This window comes from Chaetodon trifascialis, chromosome 7, assembly GCF_039877785.1.
Source record: "Chaetodon trifascialis isolate fChaTrf1 chromosome 7, fChaTrf1.hap1, whole genome shotgun sequence".
Taxonomy (NCBI): domain Eukaryota; kingdom Metazoa; phylum Chordata; class Actinopteri; order Chaetodontiformes; family Chaetodontidae; genus Chaetodon; species Chaetodon trifascialis.
The window spans coordinates 6101678-6115555 of record NC_092062.1 but is presented as its reverse complement, the minus strand read 5'-3'; the positions used below and the strand labels follow the sequence as shown (position 1 = coordinate 6115555).

At 43.4% G+C, this 13878-nt stretch overlaps 1 protein-coding gene across 1 annotated transcript in view; it reads right to left on the bottom strand.

Moving 5' to 3' along the window:
- ano10a (anoctamin 10a) overlaps nucleotides 1-13878 on the bottom strand; it is a 39038-nt gene that overhangs the window by 21548 nt on the left and 3612 nt on the right. The window contains exons 3-13 of the mRNA XM_070966718.1: nucleotides 10299-10451; nucleotides 10008-10205; nucleotides 6399-6533; nucleotides 4683-4802; nucleotides 4191-4375; nucleotides 3607-3991; nucleotides 2595-2650; nucleotides 2398-2472; nucleotides 2016-2204; nucleotides 1689-1880; nucleotides 1248-1376 (exon numbers count right to left, since the gene is read on the bottom strand). Of these exons, the coding sequence (XP_070822819.1) occupies nucleotides 1248-1376; nucleotides 1689-1880; nucleotides 2016-2204; nucleotides 2398-2472; nucleotides 2595-2650; nucleotides 3607-3991; nucleotides 4191-4375; nucleotides 4683-4802; nucleotides 6399-6533; nucleotides 10008-10205; nucleotides 10299-10431 (1797 nt within the window). The 5' untranslated portion in view covers nucleotides 10432-10451. The remainder of the gene's footprint in view (nucleotides 1-1247; nucleotides 1377-1688; nucleotides 1881-2015; nucleotides 2205-2397; nucleotides 2473-2594; nucleotides 2651-3606; nucleotides 3992-4190; nucleotides 4376-4682; nucleotides 4803-6398; nucleotides 6534-10007; nucleotides 10206-10298; nucleotides 10452-13878) is intronic.

Below are 13878 nucleotides of genomic sequence, written 5' to 3'. Positions count from 1 at the left end.
AGATCTGCAGCCTTTGCAGCTCATTTAAGAAAAGCAGAAGAAATGAACTCGTTTGTCATTGTGAATGGGATTGTGAACTTGGTTGAAACTGGTTCAACATTCAAAATTGTGAACTGAATGTGAAGCAGTTTATTGTGATCTGTGTGAGCTAAACTCTGAGCTGGCTCTTGTGCCCAGTCCTGCTCTAATCATGCTGATAACATGTCCTAATCAAATATTCAAGTTTTCCTTCATCAGGGATGCATGATATTGAAAAAAAAAAAAAAAAAAAAAAAACTGCCACTGTGATATTTTTTTCTGTACTACATAAATGAAAAAGTACAGGAATGATCACCTGATGACTTGAATTACTCTGTTTGGAAAGAATGAATCACAGCTTTTTAGTAGCAAGCACATTTAAATGAAGAGGGGCTCCAGTACGAGTGACATCTGATAGATAATTATGAGATAGAAATAAAATAGCTCCATCAAACCACACAAAACAATAAAACAAAGAGCGAGCAGCATGAAACCAACAAACAGAGCACAACTCAGTTCAGTCTTCACTAAGTGTATTAAAAAGCAAGTAAAGCAACGTGTGTGTGCGTGTGTGCGTGCGTGCGTGCGTGCGTGCACCAGTGGCTCTGAGACACACTGACAGTTCGCTCGTCAAGCAGAGAGTGAATGTCACTCACTAACAACAAACTCTGAGTATCCAAGAACTCTAACATCACAGTAAATTAAGATATTTCAGACAGACTTCTCTTGGGCTGGGCCAAACTCTCTGGTGAGCTGTATGCGGCCCAGAGGCCAGAGGTTCCCACCGCTGGACTGAGATGTTTCTTATTTGGCTGTTATTCCAATATACCATTGTAGGTTCCAGTAGTTACAATGCAACACACTGCAGGGTTTGGCAGCTAGTGCACCCAGAGCACAAGTAGTTTTTATTACGATTAACAGAAAATGAAAAGAAGATCAGTATTTATATAACCAATACTAATCAAATAATAAAAAACGATCTGTGATTGGCTCCTATAACAATCCTGCAGATTGGCTCTCAACATCCTCATTTTAAAAAACTGACCTGTCTCTTCTCCCTACAGGCTGGTCACGCTGTTCTGACACCGGACAAGCCGAGCCTTGTTCTGTTATAAGTCACACCAAAGCAGTTACAGCAGATTACCACCGATGTGCTGCAAAATACAGTGCAGATCCTGTGCCTCATGCAAAAAGCAGTGTCTTTGTGTAAGCATGTGTATATGAATTACCTCAATAGCCACTGTCCAGAGTATGAGCTGCGTCTCTGAGTCGGGGAAGTAAGCCTTGACTTGTGGAGACATGCCGATCAACGCACAGTTGGTCACAACAGCAATCACACTCATGGCCTCAAAGGCAAGCTGGACACAGAGACAGTAACAGTCAGTGGCAGCTTTTTGCCAGCTGGGCACAGTGTAGAGTAAGTGATAGCTTTTTCCTAATCAAATGGCACTAAGAAAGCAATAGACTAACAATATTTTGTCCCTGTGGATGTGATATTCTCACGGACAGCATAATCAGATATGCTTTCAGACAGAGGTGAACTACAGCAACAAGAGAGGGTATGTGTGTCAGTTACTGGTCTGCTGTTTAATAGCATCTGAACCTTTGCTTTGGTCACCTGCCTGACAAATCAGATATATCCAGAAAAGTTACTGAAGCAAATGTCTCACCTGCCAGACTCCTATGTTTGCTGCCGGGTCAGAGAAAGGTCGTTTGAACACGTGGCACATCTTGAAGGCATCAGAGTAAACCTCGGTGATGTTGTTCAACACCACCAGGACAGCAGCCAGAGGGTAAACGCAGGAGAACAGACTGACGTAACCAAAGAGCAGGAACAGCTCCAGGTAGTCATCGAATGTACCCTGAGAGAGTGAGAAGCAGCGACAGACGTACAGATTTGTCATATTCTTCGTCTTTCATATTAAAGAAATGATTGTATAGAAATGGTGACATCCAGGTTTTATCCAAATCTGAGTGAAAAGGCCATGTGCACCTACCAGGTACGTGCTCATGTCGGCCTCCAGCCGGACCTGCTCAGCCAGAGGAAGCTCTTTGTCCTGCAGGGTTCTTGTCGTTCGGACTTTGCGGATCATCTTCTTGTTGCGTCTCCTCTGGAGCCAGTAAGGCAGGAAGGCCTCCATGAACTGATTCAGGATCTGACTGGTGATCAACAATGTGGCAAGACTCTGGATAACAGGCAAAAACAGACAATGACAACAGACACAAGGTGGAGCAAAGGGAGGAAGGATGGCAAGAGGGAAGGTAAAAGAAGAAAAGATGAGACTGTGTAAAGGAGGGAGTGGGATGACTGGAAAAGGAAAATAAATAAAAGCCACAAAGAAAGAGAGGGAAGGAATAAAGGAAGGACGGTAGGCCTACCTGTCTGAGCAGCACCATGTCCTGCATGACGAAGGCGATGTAGAACAGCGAGGCAAAACAGTTGAAGAAGTTGAACTGTGAAGAAAAGCGTAAGGACAACTTTGATAAATGGAGAGTTGACAAGACAGGCTGCCATCTGATCACTGGAGGATGAAATTAGAAATGTTGAAAAACATTAATATGTGGTTCATACTCACTACTAATACTTTGAGGACCAAGTGATTCTGATATGACGACTCCAGCCTGTGATTTTCTAAAATCACAGAGGGGAAAACAAGCTTAGAGCGTGTCAGTAACACAAATAAACAAGATGCAAGCCTTCAGCCTATCACAGGCCTCCCATCTGCATTTCAGTTCCTGTTGCCTGACATCCAAAAGGAAACTGGAAAATGTCAAAATGGCTCCTTACGTGAGGTTTATGAATGTGTCACAATAATGTTTGTACAGACGTGAGTCTAGTCAATGAGGAACTGGTTAGTGGAAATAATGCAGTAGAACTTGGTGGGAAAGTGGTGGATCCTACATTTCCTATAATGAAAAGCAATTGTGGCTTTCATGTCACTCTCTACTGAACACACATATTTGGAACTTCACGCCCCGACTCAGAAACTGATTAGAAACTGCGGTCTCCAAGCCCAAGCGGAGACGGCCCGGGGATGTCGTTTGACTAATTTTGTGAGACTTGTTTTCACAGGATGAGTAAGTCTCCTTGTGACGCATAAACTGACTTTGACCATGCTTTGAGGCTAAATAAACCTTCAATCAAACAGGGCTGCAACCACTGTGCATTTCAAATGAGGTCACTTGACAGAAATAAAAATTATTGCATAGTTTGACTTAAGTCATTTCATCAAAGACGGAGTCCCATTTTTGTCAGGTACAGAAGAAAATGCTTGCAAGTATTAGTGTTACTTTGGACCAAAGCATCTGCTAAATGACTGTGTCACATAATGTCATGTAGCTGAAATACTAATTTGATCTAAGGCTGTGATGAAACATTGTTGGTCCTATCAATGAATCGGTTGTTATCTTTTAATCAATGGATTGATCATCAATGTATAACAATTCCACGGTGATGCAAACTGCTTGATGTTGCAACCAACTGCCTTAAATGAATGGGTTGGTTGACTGTCTGCTTCATAACAGACTATTTGTTTCAGATTTAGCACATGTCTATGTAAGATACATAGATCAATAACAACTACTCACCCCACTCAGTGAGGAACTCAGCAGCGTATCTGTAGATGAGGTTCATAATCTCTATGACCACAGCGTAGATAATACTGGGGATGAACAACAGTATTCCGGTCCAGAATGTGGGCTCCTCATCGTGGACTAACAGTGCCCAGCCTTCCATCTTAAAGTAGATCATCATGACATAGAGGGACAGGTAGAGGCAGAGGAGGACGAACGGCAGGGACACAAGGTAGACACGCAGCTGCCTCTTGGCGTTGGGGTAGAGAGGCTCCTCGCGGTCCGTCACAGGGTTGAATCCAAGGACCCCGTGGAAACCAGGGCGAGGTTCTTCAAAGGCCTTCTTCCTGCTCAGTGTGCCCCAGTGGTAGGCGAGTGAGGCGCTGCAACGCTTCCACAACTGGTGGAGGAAAGGTGTTTACTCAGCTTTCACTACACTGTTATTCACTGGGGTGCAATATTATCATGCTAATGCTAGTCATCTGGCTGCATGACTCCATTAATTTTTTCCAAACTGTTTAATAGTCAATTTTTTCTATTTAAGTCCCATAAACTGTAATTCTACTTCAGCTGACTCTGGTTTCTAAATAAGTGCATACCTCCAGGATCACAGTGCACCAGATCAAGTTGAACACAGCAAAGACGACATATTTGTCATAGTCCTCCCAGTCAAACAGGTAGTAAGGCACTCCAATGAGAGCCATGGGCACCAGGGCAAAGGTGAAGTACTCCAGGAAGCCAAAGTAGAGGGCCTGACCCTCACCGTAGTAGTGTCTGATGTCATCTGGGGAAAGAGGATGGAGAAGAAAGTGGTGCATTACGGAGCATTTGCAATTCAGTTGAAAATAAGAGGAAAAGAATACATCCACAAAGTATGAGAATAACTCTGAGCTAGAAGGCAGAGCATCATGATAAGCATTGTAAAGGCAGAGAATTAAAGCATATGGAGGGATAACAATGAAGCATTTCTGAACAGACTCCCTCTGTACATCAAAGCTACTGTTCATCCTGGATAATTGGGACTATGTGTCTATCTCACAGGGTTTTCACAAGAAACACAATGAGAGATAACTGCTGCTTCCTCCACTTACCGAGAGGCTGAAAGGACAACTTCACCTTTTTGTACCAAGAAAACGACAGTCTCTTGAGTTCCTCCTGCTCGTGGAGAGGAAACATTTGGATCAGGATCCCCTTGGACAAAAGTCTGCGAACTAAGACGAAAACAAGAAAACAGCTTTACTTTGAGTGTTATCATACCTTCATCCCACACTGTTCGCTTTAACAGCGTCACGATGGATGAAATGTGTATAGAGCAGGTAGCTTCATTTGTTCAAAGTTTGAATTATTTGGAAGATGTTTCACTGACTTTTGAGTGACATAAAAACAGCCTCATTGCATTTTTATCCCTCCCTTTTGTTTGTCTGAAGTCACTTTGCCAACCAAATAAACACGCAGCTTAATTTTCTAAAACAAGGACAGGCAAACAATGGCTGGGAGCCGGCCCATGGTACACAATGCACTGTCTATAGCAACAGTTCCTATTGTCTAATACAGAGTGACTAAATACAAGCACATGAAAGCTCTATCATTTCATCTGCCATTTCTTGAGTGCATCATTTGTCGAAAATGATTACATTCGGCTTTAACACGATTTGTCAAACACAGGCGCTGAATAGAGGCACCCTATCTGCACGGCAAGTTCATTTCCTTATCTCACTGTGGGAATATTTCACTGCATTTGCATATTTATTGTTTCCATACTGCAGTCACAGAGAGAGAGAGAGAGAGAGAGAGAGAGAGAGAGAGAGAGAGAGAGAGAGAGAGACAGAGAGAGAGAGAGAGAGAGAGAGAGAGAGAGAGAGAGAGAGAGAGAGAGAGAGAGAGAGAGAGAGAGAGAGAGAGAGAGGCAGTGTTGGGGGAGACATGCTGTGTTCAGTGGAGGAGGTGGAAGCAGAGTTGTGCTGCCTTCAACATTTCACTACTATTACAAAACTTGATGATATGCAGGAGGAAAAATGAAAATGTGCCACAGCGGTTGAAATAGTCAAATCTTGTCTGAAGCTGAACCTGAAGAAAGTAATCATCTGATCAAGAAAGGAACACAGTGATCATCTCAAGTACAATTCAGTATTTGGTGGCTATCGTTAATTAGCTGCCATTTTTATAATGTACATAATAATTAGCACTGCTGTTTTAAAATTGGGTTCTTATGATAAACTTAATCACTGAGCAACACGTGCTTTAGTTTCAAACACTTAAGTTAGCATTTAATCATCAGTTTAGTTCTCAATTAATCTGTAATCTTATTTTCCCACTTAACAATTCATGGTTTACTGAAAAATACCTATCAAAAGTTTCCAAGGTGACATCTTTAATTGCTCATTTTGTCTGTCAAAGTGTAAAACCAAAAATTTTTCAATAAATATGAATATGTAAAACGAAAAATTCTGCAAAAGCTCACAAACTGAGATCCTGGAACCAGAATGTTTGGCATTTTCAGCCAATAACTAAATCAGATTATTAGATAACTGATTATCAACATGGCTGACAATTAACATTCTGTCAGTCAACTAACCCACACTGTTTGGGGCGACAAAAAGGATGAAATCTCCCAGCTTTATGCCTTGATATAGACCATTCTCGGGTAGGATCAATTAAGAAATCGTTTCTGGATAAAACAACCAGATGGAAATGTCTGCTTTTATCTAATCCAGGCAGTTAAATAACTGACACATCAAAGCTTTATCACTAAATGGATCAGCCAATCTGAATTTGACTAACAGAGTGAAAGGTAGACAGACACTCACTGATAGATTTCCCAGGGTACAGCTTGGCCTGGGTGTGTCCTGGTACATGGGTCTCGTCTTTGGCTCTTAATGTTTCCAGCTCGTGTTTAATGATGTACTGACACTCAGCCATGCTGAGGAAGCTGTCCCCGTCCCCTGGAGATGGAGACACAAACAGCAGCTGCTGTGACATTCACAACAAAGGCATGTTAAACATCAACACCACAACAGCTCCGATGCTCTGATAGTGAGGCCAGTAATTTCACTGTGATTCCTCATTTACCTTTACAGCTAGTCTCAGCCCTAAAGGTCAGTCCCTCAGGGCTGAGACTAACTATTATTCTCAATATTGATTTATCTGCCGTTTGTTTTCAATTAATCAAAAATCTAAAAATAAATGGCGGTTTACATTGTTATAAAACAGAGAAAACTCACTGGAGTAATCAAGTAATCACTTCAGGTCTGCTGGACTTCTCTCTACATGTATGCTGTATATGTAGCGTGCATATACAACACAGATAGAGGTGCTTCACAGTTAACCAACGTGAGACTCTTTACTCTTAAATACTGTAGCAGTTTTAATTAAAAGACAGATACATTTCACATCTAGTAAAATGATAGTTCGCACATACACGACTTGGGTGGAATTTCAGGATGAACCTAAAATGCACTATAACCTTTACAGGTGAACTTGATTTGACCATCTCTAAACTTTTGAATGCATATGTCCAACTGTTCAGTGTTTCAGTACTTTTTGCACAACTTGCTGTTCTCTAGCAAGGAGCTGAACGGCAGAGTTCAAAACAGGTGTTTGATCCATGAATTGACCAATAAATTTCCTGGTTCAATTAGAAGTGGTATTTAAACAGACCTCTTCATCATGCTGTTCACATTTTGACATCACGAGACCAAGACGACACCTAACAACTCATCAACAGTACCTCGCCATTGCGAGGCTTCAAACAGGATGTTCTTGGAGGGGAGTGGCCACTGAGCTCAGAGTGTCACAGAGTGTCATCAGCAGGTTGCAACAGAGATACAGAGAGACTGGAAGAGTCAGAGAGGCATAGAAATGGACGTCCTTTGGCCACATCCCACACAGATGACCGCTTCATTGTGAACACCGCCCTGTGGAACTGGATAATGAATGCCACTCAACTCCAGGCACATTTAAGGGAAGTGAGAGGCACTCAAGTGTCACGTCAGATCATTCGAAACCGTTAACATCAGTGTGGTCTGTGTGCTAGATGACCTGCAAGGGTACCTGACCACACCACCAAGCATAGGCGTCATTGTCTTGTATTGGCCAGGGAGCATTTACGCTGGACAAGGGACCAGTGGGCCTCAGTGCTGTTCTCTGATGAAAGTCAATTCACATTGAGCAGAAATTACGGCCACCTGCAATGTTGGAGACATCAAGGAGAGTGCTGTGCATCAGCCGCTGTTGTCACCAGATGAGCCTTTGGTGGTGGTGGTGTTACAGTGTGGGCACTTTTTCATTGATAAAGTTGTTAGCACAAGGGCTCTAATCTCAGCTCCTGCATCTGACCCCTCTGTGTTTGTTCCCTGCCCGGCTGTGTTTGATAAGTTTGAACCTGTAACTCTGTCATATTTAGAGGATCTGGTCAGCCATATTAAGCCATCAGGCTCCCCTCACGATGCTGTCCCTCCTCATTTCTTTAAAGAGGTTTTCCCCAGTATAGGGCAGCTGGTCCTTACCATTATTAACAGCAGTTTGTCTTTTGGTGTTGTCCCCAGAAGTTTTAAACACGCAGTAGTGCAACCCCTGCTGAAGAAACCTGGTCTTGACCCTGCGATAGTGGCTAATTTCAGGCCCATCTCCAAGCTGCCTTTTATTTCAAAAATCTTAGAGAAAGTTGTCTATGCTCAGCTGAAGTGTTTTCTGGATGAACATGATATTCTTGAGGTCTTCCAGTCTGGTTTTAAAACTCTACATAGCACAGAATCAGCGTTACTCAGGGTCTTCAATGACATCCTCCTGGCTAGTGATTCAGGTGACTATGTGATTCTTGTCTTGCTGGACCTAACTGCTGCCTTTGACACAGTGGACCACAATATTTTAGTATCTCGGCTGCAGCATCTAGTGGGCATTTGTGGTAGTGCACTGGAATGGTTTAAGCCATATGTGGCAGACAGAACTATGTGTGTGAACATTGCTGGTTCTGAATCTTCCTCTGCTCCTCTACTGTATGGGGTTCCACAGGGCTCAGTTTTAGGCCCCCTGCTCTTTTCATTGTATTTACTTCCTCTGGGTTCCATTCTGAGAAAACATGGCATCTCCTTCCACTGTTATGCTGATGACAGTCAGATATATGTGCCACTGAAGAAAAAACATGCTTTCTCTATTAAACAACTTCTGTTAATTGACTTCTGTCAATTGGCAAAGGTGAAGCCTATTCTCCAAAGTCAGCACTTTGAAACAGCGATTCATGCCTTTGTTACTTCTCGGCTGGATTACTGTAACGCGCTTTATTTTGGAGTCAGCCAGTCTTCCCTCTCACGTCTCCAGTTGGTCCAGAACGCTGCTGCTCGTCTCCTGACTGGAACACGTAAGAGGGAACACATAACGCCCGTCCTGGCCTCCCTCCACTGGCTGCCTGTGCATTTTAGAGTTCACTTTAAGATTCTTTTATTTGTTTTTAAATCTTTAAATGGTCTCGCCCCGCCTTACCTCTCTGAGCTGCTTCATCTTTACGCTCCTGCTCGGTGCCTCAGGTCAGCTGATCAGCTGCTCCTGGAGGTACCGAGGTCAAAGTTGAAGCTCAGAGGGGATCGTGCCTTTTCTGTCGCTGCCCCAAGATTATGGAACGACCTACCTTTGTGCATCAGACAGGCCCCCTCATTGTCCATTTTTAAAACTCGTCTTAAAACACATTTTTATTCCTTGGCTTTCGACCAAGCTTGAGACCTTGCTCCTGTTTTATTGTGTCTATTGTTTTTATTGTTTGTCTTATATTTTAGGTTTATTCATTTTATCTATTTATTTATGTTCCTATGTGCAGCACTTTGTCACAGCTGTGGTTGTTTTTTAAAGTGCTTTATAAATAAAGTTGAGTTGAGTTGAGTTGAGTTGAGTTGAGTTGAGTTGAGTTGAGTTGAGTTGAGTTGAGTTGAGTTGAGTTGAGTTGAGTTGAGGTGTGTCAGTACAGAGCTGCCCTACACTTTGTGAATGGTACAGTGACAAGCACATACTACCTGAATAACATCATTATTCATCACTTCATTGCGTCCCTGCATGGAAAAACACAGGCCTAATTTCATCTTCATGGACAACAATGCTACAGTGCATCGAGGTCGCATCATTAGGAAACGGCTGCTGGAGACTGGGGTACCTCAAATGGAGTGGCCTGCACTTTCTCCAGACCTGAATCTCACAGAAAACCTATGGGATCAGCTACATCACTGTGTAGAGGCTCGTAACTCTGTACCCCAGAACCTCAATGACCTGAGGGCCGCCTTTCAAGAAGAGTGGGATGCCATGCCCCAGCAGACAATAAGTCGCCTTGTGAACAGCATGACACATCATTGTCAAGCTGTAATTCATTGACTACTGCCAAAATACCCACAAAACAAACAACAGGCTTCATGCAGCTTCCTCCTGGACTGTACCTTTAAAGCCTGTGAAGTTGTGCTTGTTGGCACAGGTGAAGCCTCTCATGGATCCATCATTGAACTCCTTGAAGAGGCCCACCTCCTCAGCACCAGAGAGCAGCCTTTGCCATGTTGCCCCTACCAGGAACAGGTTGGGGTTTTCTTTTTCCTGAGCTCCGACTCCGGGGCCCAGCTGCTCCACCAGCAGCTCAGCACCTGGGAGAAATGACAGGATTAATAATACCAAATGTAATGGCAAACAGTGGAAACAAATATTAGAGTTGAGTGGATAAACTCTAACGTCCGTACCTCCATTCTGTTGCTTGTCTCTTATCCTGCTCAGCAACCATGCAATGGCTTCCTCCTTGGTGTCTGGGGCCAGCTCCACCACCACCAGAGGAGTGACCCTAGAGCCACTGCTGTCTCCTGAACCCTGCAGCATCTTCCCCTCTCCCACGGCACCTGCACCAGGAATGACAGAGAAATGAATGCCAGAAAGAATGTTCTGTGGTGCTCCAGACGGAGAAGGAGAGGATTTTGCATATTACTCATATTTATGTGCTACTCAAATCAGATACTAGTTTGACCTGATTTCACTTTATGTTTTAGGAAAAGCTCTATGACCTGTTTGGGATGGATGTTACGCTGTACTCAGGGATGAAACCAGACACAATTCAAAAATGAACAGTTTGTTGCAGTGCTGCACAGGGTGGATGACACATCTGCTGTTTGTCAAGATTTTATTGTTATTTTTGTTTTGCCTAAAACTGATGCTCAACTCAAATTCTTGTGAACAATAGCAGTTTTGAACTTCCATTTGCTATTTATGGCCTGACAATGACCCACCACACCTACCCATCCATGCTAATTTGTGGTCAATGAGCATATAGTTGTATTCAGTTGTATTCAGCATCATTAGTTAGCTCTGAATGCAAAAGACACATGTAGAGAACCGTTTTACCAAGTTAAAGAGAAAAGTTCCAATTCTGAGTGTGACTCACAGAATATTAACAAAATCCAACTTTAGAACTCAAATAGACAGATCACACAGGGTCATCGTTCATGATCACATACATACAGCACATCTACTGTCAGGTTCACTGGCCAGGTGACTGTATCTACCTGGTAAAACTGCACACGCTTGATGTAGCTGAACTAACTAGTAGCCTGAGTTAAGCTAGCCTTCTTGAAGTTAGCGGCTAACAGTAGCATGAACAGAAACCTGAAGGTCCAATTACTCATTTTGATCAGTCCATCTGTGGACGAGCTTGACAAAGCAGGAACACTAAACGACATTTTCACCTTCTCAGGTGCTTTTTCGTGCTCAGGAAGCAGTGGAAGATAAACCTGGAACACTGACCCCTGCTGGTCTTTCAAAGTAACAGCATGAAGGAGACAGTCTGCTGACACTAGAATAAAACAACCATTATTCTTAAAACTATTCGATTATCATTTATATAATAAAAATGCACCATGAGACTAAGTGAAATCACTTAAATTCACATGCAGTTATGAATTATTAGTTATTAGTGAAGCTCATAAAATTATTCCCAGCTGATGTTTCTGACAACCTACAACATGAAATCACTGAGCTGCAAAGCAACGACCTGCTTAAAGCTACAAACAACTGCACTGACGTTTGCATTTCTGTTTGAACGTCCAATGAATGGGAGCAGCTCTGCTCAACACTGACTGAGCCAACGCTGGAAAACCAGCAGCGAGTAGCATCATCATCATCATCATCATCATCATCATCATCATCATCATCATCATCGCCAAAGAGAAGTGGTTAAGAAAAACGTCCTCCGCCCCGGCTGCACGATGGCAGAAGTAAGAGACCTCCTTACCGAAAAGCAGTCCCGTGCAGCGGCTGTCTGAAGTCACAGCTTGAGGCTGATGATCCTGATCATCTGACCAAGGCCATTTCAATCGACCCGAAGCACACGAGGGAAGCAAAAGACGACGTTGAAAAGCAGATCAAGGCATTCAAGATGGAGCTCTTTACAGAAAAGCAGTTCCGTGCAGCAGCTGAAGACAAACTTGAAATGAGCACTCTGAGGCCAAAGAAGCAGCTTTCAGACATAGATGCTGTACAGCAAAAGGCTGATTATGTTAATTATGTCAATCGGGTTAACAAGGTCCTTTCAATGAAACTGGAGCACATGAGGGAAGCGAAGGACAGCCTTGAAAACAAGCTCAAGGCAGCGAAGGTGGAGCTCCTTGCCGAAAAGCAGTCCCGTGCAGCGGCTGAAGACAAACTTGAGACAAGCACTCAGAGTCTGAATGCGCAGCTTACAGACAAAGACGCTGCACAGCTTGAGGCTCCCTTAAGAGTAGAACAGCTGCAGAAAGACCAGTTATTTGAGAGTGCTGAAGCTCAGAAGCTCCAGAGTAAAGTGAGCAACTTGGAGAATGCTCTGCAAAAAGAGACGGAGAAGGCAAAGGAGTGCATGGTAAGATGCCGGGCTTCTCATGAAGCACAGCTGGACCAACACAGGACAGAGGTCAAAAAGATCAGAGCAGCTCTGAAAGCACAAAGAGTCTGCTGAAGGCTGAATGCCACTGCTTAGAGCAGGAGAATGCTTCCTGTCTGGCTCGAGCGGACACGCAGAAACACAAGAATAATAAGCTCATGGCTGCTCTGCAGACTATGCAACAGGGGTGGCAGAAGGAGAAGGAATTCCTCTTTCAGACCATCACTGGCCTCCAGCAGATGATGCAAGACAAGGGGCAGCAGTGGGAGAGGATGGAGAGCTCCATGAGGTTGTGGGTGGAAGAGCTCGAGAGCCGTGCTGCCAAGAAGAAGAAGAAGAAGAAGAGGAAGAAGAAGAAGAAGAAGAAGTGGAGAATCTTCAAGCGGCTGGCTCCGGGAGCTCAAGTCCCATTAATTAGCATTTTAATACTGTTATCAACATGGAAAACTGGATAGGCTTGCTTTGTGCAAATGTTTTTTAATTGAAAACAACATGTGGTGTTATATTTCACACCTAACATTCTCACTTTGAGCAGTCAACTAGGACTCTTTCTATAGTGCAGTTAAACCACGGCTTAAACTTTCCTTTCTTAAGTTTTCTTTGAACATAATAGCATCCATATGCTTCTGTCGAAAGCCATCCATTGTCGCCTTGTTTTGACAAGGAGGCGGCGGAGAATTCGCATTAGCCGTACGTGTGTTTGGCCATCAAGTGGTATTTCAGACTGGATGTGCTACAGTGATAACTCACTTCACACCGATAACACACACAGATAACTTTGGTCTTGTCAGTCGAATCATTTGGCGACGTTTGAAACTAAACTTTCCATTCAGAATCTTGTTCGCATCCAGTCCCGCGTTTCGCACTTGACATCCACACAAACCGGTAGCCTACTCTTTTACAGCTAGCGAGCAGACAAGACCAAACACGTGCGTGGGGCGTGCCTATTGTTTTGTTTCCAGTTTACAATCGGATCCTGTAGCTTTTGTAGCATATAAACAAAATCAAGTCCAAGCAAAAAATAAATCTTATTCTCTGTTTCTCTGGGTCCTTTTGAAAAAATGAAAAGCAAAAAGAGATAATTACGAAAAATCTATCATATCACACATTTTCATGCACGTGTTGGGCAGTTTGTTGTGATTTTGGCACATGCATTGCAAATAGATGCACCACATTTACATTTAGATGCACTACAAAAGGATGGTTTTGACATCTCTTGGTGCACACAGTGTGCACCTCTTCCTCTTCCTGGTGGCTCTTGCTTCTGATGCTTGAACATCTCTTACTCTCTTTTGTCCCGGTCGTCTAAATGCAACACCAAGGACAGTGAAAAGTCTTCAGGGGCTTTGTGGCTTGAAAGACTGCAGACGCCTACTTACTTACAGACTCTTTATGCCATAGGCTGACGGTGGATT